The sequence below is a fragment of the Octopus bimaculoides genome, chromosome 5 (assembly GCF_001194135.2).
Source record: "Octopus bimaculoides isolate UCB-OBI-ISO-001 chromosome 5, ASM119413v2, whole genome shotgun sequence".
In the NCBI taxonomy this organism is placed as follows: domain Eukaryota; kingdom Metazoa; phylum Mollusca; class Cephalopoda; order Octopoda; family Octopodidae; genus Octopus; species Octopus bimaculoides.
This window is the reverse complement of record NC_068985.1, coordinates 22,432,608-22,447,633: the sequence shown is the minus strand read 5'-3', so window position 1 is coordinate 22,447,633 and position 15,026 is coordinate 22,432,608. Positions and strand designations below refer to the sequence as shown.

Genomic DNA, 15,026 nt, shown 5'->3' with positions numbered 1-15,026 from the left:
TTTCACTTCTGACAGCTAATAGCATGATAGTGCCAACAAATATAACAAAAATTTGCGCAAACGAACGGGGGCGTGTGGAGAGGACTTTCGGAAATTTCACAAGATCCAATTTTTCCCTCATAACTTTCAGGGAAATGGATATATATTAATGAAATTTTATAGAAATACCGTTTAAGTGACACAAATTAGGATTATAATGTAATTCGTGGGGAAAATGTTTTCCGAAGGGGTGGGGAGAGGACTGTCGGAAACTTCACACGATCCGTTTTTTTCTCCCTCATCTTTCAAGATCTAGTTTAGTGCCCGGTCACCAAAACGAAAAAAGCAAAAAAAAAACAGTCTAATAGGTGTAAAAAAAAAACGAATAGGAAAAAAAATTGCGCAAACATACATGTACATACGTTCGTCTTTATTTGATAGCAACGATTCGGGAGAAGAAAGTATAACTTGGCTGCTTCTATGAAGAACTCGTGCAACAGACTTCCTTCATGTTGAGAGGTTATAAATAAATATCTTTTAAGATATTGTTGCAGATGTTTTGATCAAATTCATGGCTTTTTGATTGATTCTTTTATGTCTCTCCAAAGTTTTTCAGTGTTTTGTGTATTTTCTCTGGGTGCTATCTTCGAAATTGTTAGAGTGGGGCATTGTCGCATCATTGTTTCAATGTCCTCTCCCCACCCCTTCGGAAACTGACTTTATTGAACGAGGTATTGTTTGAAAAGTCACTCGACGAGACACATCTGCACTGAAGTTTTACTACAGTTTTACAGTATCTCACCTGTGAGGAATCGCTGCAAGATGGGTTGAAATGATCATTGGGATTAATAAAGAATCTCATGAATTCCTTTTTCTGTTTCATTTGTTATATACTTGACAAACACGGAAAAATTTGTGAGGTAGATCCAGTGGCATTTATATCAATACTATTTCTACAACTGGATGGCCTTTATAATGCCAACCACTTTACAGTGAATGTGGGGTGCTTTTTTCATGGCACCAGCACTAGTGGGATTGCCATGTTACTCACAAGACTACAAAACACCCTTAACTGGGTGGGATTATAGTAGAGAGGGAGGTGGCTTTATCCTAGGTGCTGAACGGTTAATGTATAATAAAGGGACAGGAACAAGTTTGTGACTAAGGGTAGATGGGAATAATTGGTGGGGAACTGGAAAAAGAGATATAGTAATGATGTGGTGTCAGAGCTTACCTTCAAGGCACATAGTGAATAGAAGAGTGGGGACGGAAGATCAGGAAGGGTGAGTAAAGGTTTCAAGTGTGGTAGAAGATGGGGGTATAGATGAATAGTGAACAAGGATGGAAGGGTAGTCAATGATAGATATTAGTTGGAAAAAAAGTGATAAAAATGAGGAAAAATATCAATAGAAGTAGTGGCTTGGGAGAGAGGAGGTGATGATTGGCAGTACAGAAAGAGTGAACAACAGTAAAATAATAATGTAGCTACAGACAAAGAATGAGAGCTGATGGATGGGTGGGTAGGCAAAGTTTGCATATTTACTAAATATTTTGGTATACTGTAAAATATGTTTAAAGTTTATTATATTGTGTTACTATGAAATTAGATATTAATGTGCAAATGTTTTTTCAATCTATATGAATTAAAAGACATTTTCTGAATGACTAAGCTATTGTTTCATGGCAACATAAATTAATCCTTTAACTGCAAATTAAATTTCATTGTTATTTCAGTAACAATCTTAAATATCTACCAAAAAATAGAATTGGTATTTTCTGCAAGTCATATTGCTTTGATAAACTTGATATATCTCAGTAAAAAAAAATAGTTTCAAACATGACATTCCTCAGCAAAAGATTGATTGGTACATAAAACTGCTTTCAGCAATTAAGGGTAATGAAATTTTGAGTGGCTATATCTGATTTCCTCAGTAAAAGGGTTAAAGAAACAAGAATATTGTAAATTTTAAAACTCTACAACTAGTTTGACCTACAATGCTTGTGCACAGTCAACAGAAACTGTGTCTGTGTCTTCCTGTTTAGTCTCATTCTTCAGTTATACTTATTTCATATGCACTTCCTGCTTTAATGAATTTTAACACTCTGAATGCAATTTTTGTATAAGATGTACCTCTGTTTTAGCACACATTTTCTTGAACCACCACTGACCAGTAACCTAAACCTTGACCTTGTGTTCATAAGGTGGGGGCTGATTTTCTGTGATGCTTTTTTAGAGGGAATAAAAAGGTGGGCCTCATAAGCCATCAAATATTCTAATCATTGTTTGAACTTTTCCTTGAAAGTAATACCATTATTTAATGAGACCATGAGGGATTAAGTGTAAATAGATAAGTTCAGTAATACTGTTCCTGTTTGTGAAATGAACTAGGTTATATTTCAGTACAAGAAAGAGAGTCGTCAGTGTTCTGAATTTATTAATTTATAAACTACGTAGTTATATATATTCTATGGTGTGATCTCATCTTGGCTATTTGTATTCTTGATTCAAGACGGATGTCATTTCTTGCATTTTTCAGCCTAGTATGAGTATTTCATTTCATCCGAAACTAGACAATATAGAAGGAATGTAAATCAAATAACTGCTCTATTCAGTTTTAACTAGCTGGACCTATGAAAAATTCACAGTTAACATAAAAAATGTAAGCATCTGTAAATTGTGTGCTGGTGCCATGAGAAATGTTTCTATATTGTGACAATTGCAGAATATAGAAAGAAGTGTAAAACCAATAACTATTATAATCCAATCAAAATATCTCAGTTACGCAAACATAAACAGAATTACTATTTAGCCTTAAAATATATTGTACATATTCAAAGAACCTTCTTGGTTTAGTGGTACGGAAAGTTCTTCTGGTATTCTTTTATTCTTGTTTCAGTCATTTGATGGTGGCCATGCTGGAGCACCGCCCTTTAGTCAAAAAATTGACCCCTGGACTTATTCCCTGTAAGCCTGCTGCTTATACTATTGGTCTCTTCTGCCAAACAGCTAAGTTACGGGGATGCAAACACACCAACATCAATTGTCAAACAATGGTGGTGGTGGGGGACAGACACAAACACACGCATAAAAAAAATATATGATGAGCTTCTTTCAGTTTCCGTCTACCAAATTCACTCACGAGGCTTTAGTCGGCCTGAGGCGACAGTAGAAGATACTCTTTAAAGTATAGAGTTGAATTTCGTGTAGCCACCTGTTGGCAACTTTTCTCCCCAACCCATTTTCTAAGGGATATTACCCATTTTTCTGGTCTCTTTTCACAGTTTTTACCCTGCTCGAATTAGTTTGTGTATGAAAAAAAAAAAAGTGGGGGTTGTAGTTTATAGAGAAAACATTAAACGTGCCTGAAAAAAAAACAGTCTCCCCCCCCCCAACTAAAAGACATGAAGACTTATGAAAGAAGGCGAATAAGTACCAGGAGTGGGAGAAAGAAGAGAGAACTAACAGTCGATCGTTCTAGAACTCTCAGAATAAAAATGTAAACACCTGAAAGGCTTTCCCTCCATTCATTACTAAATGTCATTTTCATTGTTAAAAACAAAGAAGCTAGAAAAGATCATATTTCAGTCTCATTGTCATTGTATATGACTGAGGCTTTCCTTTCTCTGTCTCTGTCACTTCAATCCTTTACTCTACGGTTAAGAGAGTGAAGGTACGTGGCTTAGTGGTTAGGGGTATTTGGCCCACAATTGTAAAATCACGAGTATGATTCCCTGTGGCGTGCTGTGTTTTTGAGCAAGGTACTTTACTTCACCTTGCTGCAGTCCACTCAGCTGGCAAAAATGAGTTGCAGCTGTAATTCAAAGGGGCCATCCTTGTCACATTCTGTGAGGCTGAATCTCCCTGAGAACTACCTTATTGTATGCATATCTGTGGAGTACTCAGCCACTTGCAAGTTAATTTTACAAACCGATTTTTTTCGTTGATCAGATAAATTGGAACCGACGGAGTGTCATTTTTTAAGTGAAAGGAAACGTTCCATTTCATAAGGCAGAAATATCATGTTTCGGATGAGCAGTGAAAGCTAAGACGAAATAATTACTATTCCGTCATGTATTTGCCCTCGACTTGCGCTCAGTTTGATTAGAACAGCCTGCACATTGGTGTTTATGTTGGGCCTTAGCCTCCAGATCTGTGAGACCCACAAATGCTGCTGTTAGGACTGGATTAACATCCACAGTGACCCTAACAACTGAAAAGATTTTCCTGCCCCTACATAAGATCATTTTTTTGTTTTCTTCCAACCACTTGAAGGTTTATCTTGCTCCAGTCCACTCAGCTGGCAAAAATGAGTTGTAGCTGTAATTCAAAGGGACCAGCCTTGTCATATTCTATGAGGCTGAGTCTCCCTGAGAACTACATTAATGATTCTACATAATGCAGGCATCACCTTTCAGAGGGAAGATGAATATAGTGTAGCCTGTACAAAAGAGATGGCTTAGGGGTTAAGAGATAAGTGATTTGCATCATAATAGGTGCAAACTGTCTCCATCCTCATGATAATTGTTTTCTCTGCTGGTCTAGTATTGTCAATGTTGACCAAGTTCATTGTCTCTATACCATCTTTTCTCTCTTGTTGTTTCCATGTTCAAGCAGGTAAAATTTGTAAGAGAAATTGTATACAACTTGATTTTCAATAAAAAAATTTATCTAACATCTACAAAATATATAAAAGAATATCCAATAACTAATATGAAAATTAACAAAAAAAAATTCATCTCTAACATGGTTGATTAGCAGAATCATTAGAGCATTGAACAAAAGACAAGTGTTACTGAGAAAATGTTTTGGGCTGCATTAGTTCATAGCTAGATACATTAATTCCTTTTTATAACATCTTCTCATGATAATTATTGAGATTCTAATTGAAACAATTCATTTCCTGAAAGTATTATATTTATTGACTTATCTATATTTATCTAGTAAGTCAGTTGAGTAAAAGGAAATGTTTTAATTTGTTCTTACAGTTATATATCAGTTAACTTCTTTCTTTTTTTTTGCACAGTTCTGTTATCATTTCTCCAATTATTTTAAGGCTGTCATATTTTGATGTAACTATGAGAGACATTGCCTGTGATATTATGTTGCTGTTTTTTAAACCTTATTAGTGTCTCTGTTTTGTGCTTCTAGGCAAAATATATAACTTAAAATATGCAACTCTAAAGACTTCTGTTGGTTGTTTAACTCTAAGTCAGCTCTGATTAAGGAGTCCTATAAGTGGTGTTTCAGACTTGACCATTACATCTTCTGTGTATCTAGGACTATATTATACAATACATTTTCAATTCAGTAAAGTTAACTTTGTAGGAGAATTGGCTTCTATTTCTAACTGATTAAACGACCATGTTGGGGTTCTTTTGATGTTCCCAGTTTATTTGGCTAGTCGCTGGTTTTACTCTTACATCATCATGGAGTTTTTTACGAAAATGATCTGAACAAAAATAATTTCAACATTCTGTAAACTGTATAGCTATAACTATTATACAACTATATCAGATTGCAGAATGTGATCTGATAAAGTCAGTCAAATCAAAACACATGGGTCATACAAACTAAATAAGTAAACATGTAGTCACTGTTTAATATTCACTCAATTGTTTCTAATTTTGGCAGAAGCCCAGCAATTTTGTGAGGAGTGGGTGAGTTGATTACATTGACCCTAGTACTTGACTGGTACTTTATTTTATTGACCCTGAAAGGCATAGTTGATCTTGGTCGGATTCAAGCTCAGAAGGTAAATAACTGGAAGAAATGCCTCTAAGAATGTTCTCTGAAAGATTAATGATTCTACCAGCAATGAGCTGGTAGAATAAATTTGATTCAACTTTAATTTAGTTTCAGTCCTATTTATAGTGAGTCAAAGGTCTTTGCTCTTAACATTTAACCCATAAAGTGTTGGGATTTTTACTTACATAGCATGGACTGCTGAGCACATTTTATGAAAATGAGACTACCATGCATGCATAAAAAACAAAAAAATAGTTAAAATATCTTCTTAGTATATAATGGTAGTAAGTTTAAATTCTACTAAGGTCATCTTTGCTTTTCACCTTTTTGGGATTGATGAATTAAGTACCAGTTAAAAACTAAGGTTGATGTAATCGACTTATCCCCTCCCTCAAAATTGCTGGCTTTGTGCCAAAAATTTGAAACCAATATTCTTAATGAAATACTTTATCACTTTTGCTATTTCATATTTCATTTTATGTTTGTGAGTTCATTATATTTCTTTCGTTATGTTTGCTATTTTCCTTTATTCCTGGTTCAGCTATTATAATACGTTGAAGGTTATTTGTATTCTAAGGGCACAGTTTGTTTAGCTTCACTTCTAAAGCATTTCCCAATGTATTCTGTCCATCTGTTTAAAATTTACTTTTATCCTTTTGTTTTTGCTGCTCCCTGTCTATGCCACTAACATATTCTTCCATTTCTATAATTTTGTTACATAAATTTTTGTCTTCAATTAGAAACAAGTTTTGTAATTTCCTCTTTTTTTATTTTATGGCATAGTTTCTAAATATATTTGTTCTGTATCTCATCTGTTCACATATTTAGAGTATAATATCAACTGAGTTTTTATAAAAGTTGTTCCCTGTGGGTTTGAAATGATTATCACCATCATCATTTTAACATCCACTTTTTCTTGCTTTCATGGGTCTGACAGAATTTGTTGACACAGATTTTCTACAGTCAGATGCCCATCCTGTCACCAACCCTCACATGTTACATAAGGTAATATTTCCCCCCCAACCAGGCATGTTTCCATGGAAGATTGGAAAAGACACACTCATTTACAACCATCATGCAGTGTCTAGACAAGGAAAGAGTAACACAGATATACATGATGGGCTTCTTTCAGTTTCTATCTGTCAAATCCACTCACAAAGCTTTGGTCAGGCTTGGGGTATAGCAGAAGACACTTGCTCAAGGTGCCACATAGTGGGACTGAACCCAGACTACTCACCACATAGCCATGCCTGAACTTAGCAGTTACCTGGAAGCTAATTTACTATAATTGTAAGCTTTCTCCTCCTCCATTTTTATCATTGAATCTATTTCCTTAGAATATGATATGCCTTCACTAATAAAATTAATACAACTAATTAAGATTAGTTAATTTTTGTATGTTTACATTTGTTTGGTATATTTATGCTTTAGGTATCTTTTAGAAAGAAATCACATAAACCCTTTTGTTCTGTCTCCTACATTCTTATATAATTTTTTTTCTATTGAAAACTGGCAGTAGTGTGTTAAATATCAAGTCGGACAAGGAGCAATATTCTGCAGGAGTGCTTTGTTAGTGGTATTTTGCAATGAAATACCCAGATGATTGTTACAAATCTGGATGATGCAAGAGTAGAATGTGATCACAGAAGCTTGAAAATGTATATTATCTCACCATCTACAAAAATATCACTGAAAATAATAAAATAGAAGTTATTTGTAAAATTTAAATTAAGAATATATACTAGGCTAATTTCAATGCAGCACACTACACAGATAAAAATATCTTAGTATCATCTGTAAATATTAATTATCATCATCATAATGTATGTTTTTTTCCATGTTGGTATATATTGTACAGATCTGTAAAATGCCTCAAGCACATCTTGGTCTTTTAACACTTCTTGTAAGACCCATTTATTCAAGATCTCACAAACAAAATCTTCCTTGATTTTTCTCTTCCAGACTTTAATTTTTTATTTTTATTTTTTCATTTATCAATTTATTTCATCACAAACAACTTGTATAGTCACTTCTACACACTTGGGATAATGGTTTTTATATTCAGCTACTCTCTTTGACTACTTGTTCTCTGCCATGCTGACTAACATCAAATCCAATAGAACATGTTCACCTTATTTCTCTCTCATTTTTACTGAACTTCTATATTTGATATTGGTCTTAGCTTTCTTTTTTATATAGACCTGTCACTTAGATCTTATGACAGATTATGCTGTAATATTCCACATCATTTTTCATGTCTAATGGGACCCTACTACAACCTCAAATGTTGACCAAATGTCCTTTTGGAATGTCTAGCTATTTACTGTATTCAAGTTTTCTACTTCTAAATGAAGGAATATTTACATCTTGGTGACTGAGGGTCTGGTGATTCAGACACAACTGCTATTTTTCACCACACCCTGCAGTTTGGTTCTGAAGCTGTACACTCTGCCAAGATCATCCCTGTCCAATCCTTAATGTCATCACACCAACTTTGTTGCTTATGAACCCATTTTCCATCCACCCAGCACTTGAGTATGTGAGTACAGACATTCTGGATCCAGTTAACTTGGCTAAAATATTACTTTTTGTTGACTGACCTTTGTTACCAGATTTCAGTCTGCTCCCATTTAATCCAAAACTGAATCACCGAATCATTGGAACTGCCCAACTGACCACAGCACTCATCTGTATAGCATGGTGTGTCAAACGCCTCGACCTTTTGCTGTTAGCTACCTTAAGAAGTCCCGCTTCACACACATACAATGCTACTGACCAAAGTTTTCAGAAGTTTCATAATTATGCTTTAATGAGTGAAATCTCTCCATATTGTATTTGTGACCTCAGAAATGATCTTTCTGTACTGAGTCGTGCTCTGACTTCCTGGCTGCAGTACTCTGTTTAGTCAAGGGTAGCGCCCCAGTACTTGAAATTGTCAACATGGGATAGTGTGGCCCTGCCCCTACCTGCCATCATCATATAAGCTGCTCTGGTTTCCTGGTGGTTGCTATGATCATGGTCTTTCTGCTGCTGACTTCCTGTTGAAAATTACTAAAGACTAGACTAACTTTGTCAATCAGTCTCTGGTAGGAACCAGCACAATGTCATCAGCATAACAAAGGTTATTTAGTGCATAGTTCTTCTGTGCATTCCTTCTCATACATGTTTTTTGTCTTCTGAGTCTTCTTTCTCATCCTCAAATTAAGACTACTGACCATTAAACTATGTTAATAAATAAAATTCCTCACCAGCTATAGATCACTTTTGCATGCATACCCACCTTCAGTGTAAGTGACCAGTTTCAGTTACAAGTGATAAGAGCGTTTGCATCACTGAAATTCAAGTGCCTTGATCACTCTTCATTTCTTGTACCATGACTACACTGTTGTATCTGTCCAAGTGTTTCTTAACATTACCAGTGAAATCAACTATGATAATATTGATGTTGTCAATTCATTGGAGAAATAAATTGATGACATTAGAATATTTTTTTATTTAATTGTATCTCATTTGATTTTGAATGGAAATTAGTTTTGCTCTATCTAAACTAATATTATAGTGTAAAATGATGTTACATATGTCTCATTCTCTAGATAAATTATTCATATTGATTAATACTTTTGGTGTTTATGTAAATGATTTCACATGTTTTAAATGTTTTGTGCTTTTGTTTCAAAATTTATTTCATTAAGCTTATTGAGAATCGGGTGACATTTTCATTCCAAAACAACTATAAGTTATGTATTTAATGTACACATTCAAAAAAGGCTGTGCCTATGGTTGAGGCATTGGACTAAATATTTTAGTGTTCTTGGATTTGTTCTCAATTTTGAGTTCAAGTCCTGTAAATTCAGCTTGATAAAATCTTCCCATTTATGCATAATCAAAATAAATCAGTATTCTTAGTCAGTAAATTTCTCCACTCAGTATATTTGGTGTAAAGTTAACATTGCTAAAGAGGAGATAACATGGGTACCCCAGCAGGAAAACGAGAAAGGCTGATGGAGATATCTGGGCATGAAAAATGTTTTATGGAAATCTTGTTCAAATACTTAAATTCCTCTGTAACCATTAATCTATTTGCTAATTTAGTATACCATAAGAACATCATGAAAATTATCTGATAACCTATTTTCAAATTATTTTCTTTTCTTAATTCTAGTTTTAATATATTTTTTCCTAAATTCTTTTCCAGGTCAATGTATATTTGCTCTTGAGGATGAGTCTTTGGAAAAAGTTTCTATCTGTAGAAATGAAACACTCAAGCCTAAAGTCAACACAGCCAACATAATAATTGAAAGTGAATCCACAACAGAATTGTCTTTCTTTTCTCAAAGTGCAGAATGTTGGAAAGTTAGTGCTCAGTTTTATTATTCTCAATTTGAATTTTGTTGGAAGACAAGACCCTTTAACTGAGTGAGGTATAGGATTGAGGGATAAGAAACTAGGGTCAGGGTAAGGCTGAAGTTGTGAATACATGCCTTGCCCATCTGGAAAGTGAGAGAGAGATGTAAGGTTAAGGTACAAGGTGGATGTGAGAAACAGTATAGGACAGAGGAGTAGAAAAAGGTGGATGTGTCAGTTGGTGCTCTATGTGAGAAAAGTGTGACAGATGATTAGAGATAGGGAATGGGTTAGATGCAAAGAATAACAGTTGAATGGAGGGGAAGTGAAGAAATAGGGTGCCACAGAATAATGATGGCAGAATGGGTGTTAGAAGATGAATTGTTGGAGAAAGCTTGACAGAACCTTGATTCTGCTGAGATGGATGGATCTTCTCAAACACAGTAAATCACCATTTAACTCAGTTCATTGTCATCTCCTCTGAGTGGCTCAATATTTTGAGGTCAGTCTTCACCACTTTGTTCTACATATTCCCGAGTCTTCTACCACAGACTCTGTCCACATTTAGCGATTGGCACTTCTTTATACAACTGTCTTTTGTCTATCCACATCACATAACCATACAAGCGCAATCTTCTCACCTGCACACCACATCTGATACCTTTTATGCCCAATTTTTCTCTCAGCACATTTTTACTTTGTCATACATGCACGTTGATGGTGCACATCCTTGGAGCATGCTAGTTTTATTTCTTTCTAGTCTTTGCATAATCCTCTGCATTCACAGCTCTAGTTTCACAATTATATAGCATACTGTTCATACACAGGCAGCATACAACCTGAGGGAGAGGCCTTCTGTCACTAACAGAGGTAATAGTCCACTGAACTTTCTCTAGCGAATTCTTATTCTATCAGTTATTCTTTCAGCACATCCTCCTCCACTACCTTCAAGAAATAAGCATTCCAGAACATCTATTTCCTGTATGCCCCTATTATTTATCACTCCTGCAAATCTGCTACTGACAAATTCTATTTTCTCTGTTCTTGTGATTTTACTGTCTCTTGTGTAACCATAGTTTGTACTGAGTACACCATATGAAATTTGTACCTACTCCTTTTCAACATATAGAACAGGGCCATTTACCCATCTAGAACTTTGGCCTTTGCTAAATTACCTTTAAGATTCCAGGTTTTGCTTCCACACTTGGAATTTCATTTCTAATTCTACTGCAGTTTCATCTATAAGAACAAGTTATCAGCATAGAGGAATTCCAATGGGCAGCCAGTCTTAAATTCTTATGTTATGGCCTTCAAAAGTATCTCAATTTTATCATGGTGAATTACATTACAACACCTAAAGGGTAAAGATTGATCCTAGAAGTTTCCCTCCAAGGCACAAGTCTGGGAAAGGTTGTTTATGGAAGACCAGCAGTCGTCCATGCATACCAGTCTCCCCTCTCCATGCCACCAATGTTATCCAAGGGAAATGCAAGGGCCGATACAGCTTGGCACCAGTGACGACCCAGTTCATTTCTACAGTTGAGTAAACTGAAGCAATTTCAAATAAATTGTCTTGCTCAAGAACATAACACATGGCCTGCTCCAGGAATTGAACTCACTACCTCATGATTGTGAGCCCGGTGCTCTTACCACTGAACCATGTGCCTTCACATACTACAACACCTACATGAAGTAATTTGTGGCCACATCATATCACTCACTGGTCAAAGGCTAGAAGATATTGGAATCGTGGTTGTTTATTCAGTAATTTTTTGACTTGGCTATCCATTTCCCCTTTGCATCTGGATATGCTAAACTTCTGACTCTTTTGGAAACATCCTGCACACCCTAGTGTGCAAAGTTAAATTATGTGGCATGAAAGAGTGGCAACTGAGAAATTTTACTTAATATTATTATCTAACATGCTTCTGAATGACTGACAACTGCATAGAAACAGTTAAGAGGCTCTTCGTTGTTGAACAAGTCTTTTTTTTTTTTATATTCAATGGAATATACTTAGATACACAACAGAATTTGGATATGAATGTGGCTTGTCATATGCTTATTTTATTGTGTATTTCGCTTTTGTTTGTTCATATCAACTTTATATTACAGTGTCATTCTGGTGAAGATTTGTGAGTGATTTGACATGTAGTTGTAGCAGCTGTATGGGTTGGAGTGGTCAGTGGCCATTAAGTCAACTGTGTTTCATAGGAGGAATTTCAACCATGTTTCGTGGTCTGCTACCACAACAGCTCCTTTATAGGATCCAGTTAGCTCAAGACATCATCAGGAGGAACCACGTCCAGTTTCGGCCCCTACTCCTCTACCGTTTTGACGTGGCGGGGCCCCCCCTTTCAGAGGTGTCTTCAGCTCTGGTGTTGGGTGCATGTCTTCTTTCTTCTATTCCCTGGCCTCTTCGATGCAGCATCAACAAGTGTCAGTGTCCGACTGATTGTCCTGTCAAATTCCCCTTTTTTATACCTGCTGCTAGGCTCCAGCAGGCAGCCCCAGCAAGTTGTCACATGACACTGTCTAAACTTTAACTGACAATGGAGGGCACAAAGCCACTTCAGTGTCAGCCTGTCTCACCTAGGCATGTTATGACTTTCAAGCCATATTTGGTCTTCCCGCTTCAGCCATATATAGAAGCTGGCTTTTTCGACCGCTTCCTGTATCCTCCTTATCAGTTTTCTCAGTTCCGAGTTTGAAAACGCAAATCTTCTCTTGAATAGCGCTGTCATATATGTCATTGGGTTTTTAATTTTATTGCTCATGAAAAATTGAGACCCATGTTGTTAGTAATTACCATTTAATTATATATCATGTACAAGAATTTTTATTATTTAAGACAGCATGAAAGCAATTGCTACAAAAGCCGTACAATATTACCTAGGAGGACATGCTATTTTTATGCATAGCAATATAACTGAATGATTGATTGTTGTGATTTTTCAGTGTAAACTACGATTAACTGCCCGCATCAACCCTGGAGCCACATGTTATTTGAGAGTGGATTCTCGATGGCCTGTACACTTTAAGATTAAGGATGAGGAAGGAGATTTATGTCAGTAAGTACATGCAGCATGTATTTCTAATTTGTCTTGTTAATTAGTAAGCTTTTTTTTTTTATGGATGGGTAATGTCTGTGTGCATGCACAACAGTGTAAATGATTTAAGCGGGAAACTGGGTATAAGAGGCATCAGATATTGTGTGCAACGAAAGAAGACTCCACTGGTTTGATCATGTGATGTGTATGAATGAGGATAGTTGCATAAAGAAGTCCTGAGCTCTAATTGTGGAGGGAAGTTGTGGGACAAGATGGTGAGAAAGGATCTTCAGACACTGGGCCTCACTGAGGAAATAACAAGGGACTGAGAGATGTAGCAATTTGAAGACACATCAAGCTAAGTAAAATCACTATCTTCCACACATACAGGCTTGTTCTTTCCGGTGCTGGTGCTGCGTAAATGGACATGTGTCAGTGGCATGTAAAAAGCACCCACCACACTCTGCTAAATGTTTGGCGTTAGGAAGGGTATCCAGCCATTGAAACCATGCCACAGCAGACAGCTGGAGTCTGGACAGCTCCCTGCTAGCCAGCTCCATGTCAAACTGTCCCATCTATACCAGCATGGAAAGCGGATGTTAAACAATGATGATGATGATGATTTGCCAATATAGATAAATAATATGTGGCTAGAAAGACAGGTTTCAAGAACATATGCAGATGTTTCATTTTACTCATTTGAAATAAAAACGATAAAGAATATTGATAGAACAAATAAATCTACTACCCCCCACACACACACACACTCCATCCCCCCAATCCCTGTTATTTGTGTCATTTGTAGGTGTACATTTTCTTATTGTTTTATTACTTTTCTGAGAAAGACAGCATTAAGAGATATAGTAATTGATCTTCTTTTATTTTTGTCATTTTAGATTTCAACATGTTTTGAATTACGAGTGGTATGTGTATATGTGTTTGTATGTATGTGTATGAACACACACTGGTAGATAGAATAAGTCCAAGGGTTACCTGTTCAGAGGAACATAGTTAAACCACTTAAAATAAAGAACTTCATTTGTGATATACAACATGCACCAAAAATAATTTTTGAATTGTTCAGGTGTATCAGTAGCATTGACAATACAGATTCCCATCTGACACAAGAAATGATCTGTTATAGCATGTTCAGAGCTGCCAACTACAGTGACTTGGTGTTTGCCAGTTTCTTGATTATAGCAAAATCCTTTTGTGTGCAGAGTTATAAAATATCTGGAGGATTCTGCTGAGAATGTGTCATTTGTGCCCAAGACAAAGAACATTGTCAATGGTCAGGCATCATCAGGATAGCGGAGTTTAACCAGCAAGTCCAGGGCATTACCATTAACAGGTCTTGTGGGTCGTCGTGAGCCATCACAAATGGATCAATGCGATGAGGTCCACTATCAGATGTGTGGTACATGAGGACATCTGGTGCAAGTCCTATGTAATTGCAGAGAGGGCAAACCATGAGGAGACCATGCAATCATGTAACTTCCAGCATTAAGTAGCCTTCTTTTAGTATGCTTGAACTATTGCAGATGTGGTGTCATCAGGAGATTGATTTGTTTTGGTGTAGTCAGATAATCACCCATTGAGCCAAGTTTTTGACTTGTGTGCATGTGGATAGATAGATAAAACATACACATATGCATGTAATGCATACATATGAAAATATATATATATATATATATATATATAGCAACATCAAAGGCAGGTTAACTAGCAAGTTAGTTTTTGTTTGTGGCAGATGTTCAGGTGCAATAAAGACTGCAAACAAACAGGAAACAACTTCTATCTCATTCCAGGGTGAAAAACTAGAGGTAGTTGATAGCTTCCGCTATCTGGGCGACCAAGTTAGTAGTGGGGGTGGGTGCGCTGAAAGTGTAGCTGCTAGAATAAGAATA

At 36.1% G+C, this 15,026-nt stretch overlaps 1 protein-coding gene across 1 annotated transcript in view; it reads left to right on the top strand.

The window, feature by feature from the left end:
• Window positions 1-15,026, top strand: part of LOC106883086 (heparan-alpha-glucosaminide N-acetyltransferase) — a 44,693-nt gene that overhangs the window by 4,367 nt on the left and 25,300 nt on the right. The window contains exons 2-3 of the mRNA XM_014933978.2: window positions 9,921-10,078; window positions 13,028-13,140. Coding sequence (XP_014789464.1) covers window positions 9,921-10,078; window positions 13,028-13,140 — 271 coding nt within the window. The remainder of the gene's footprint in view (window positions 1-9,920; window positions 10,079-13,027; window positions 13,141-15,026) is intronic.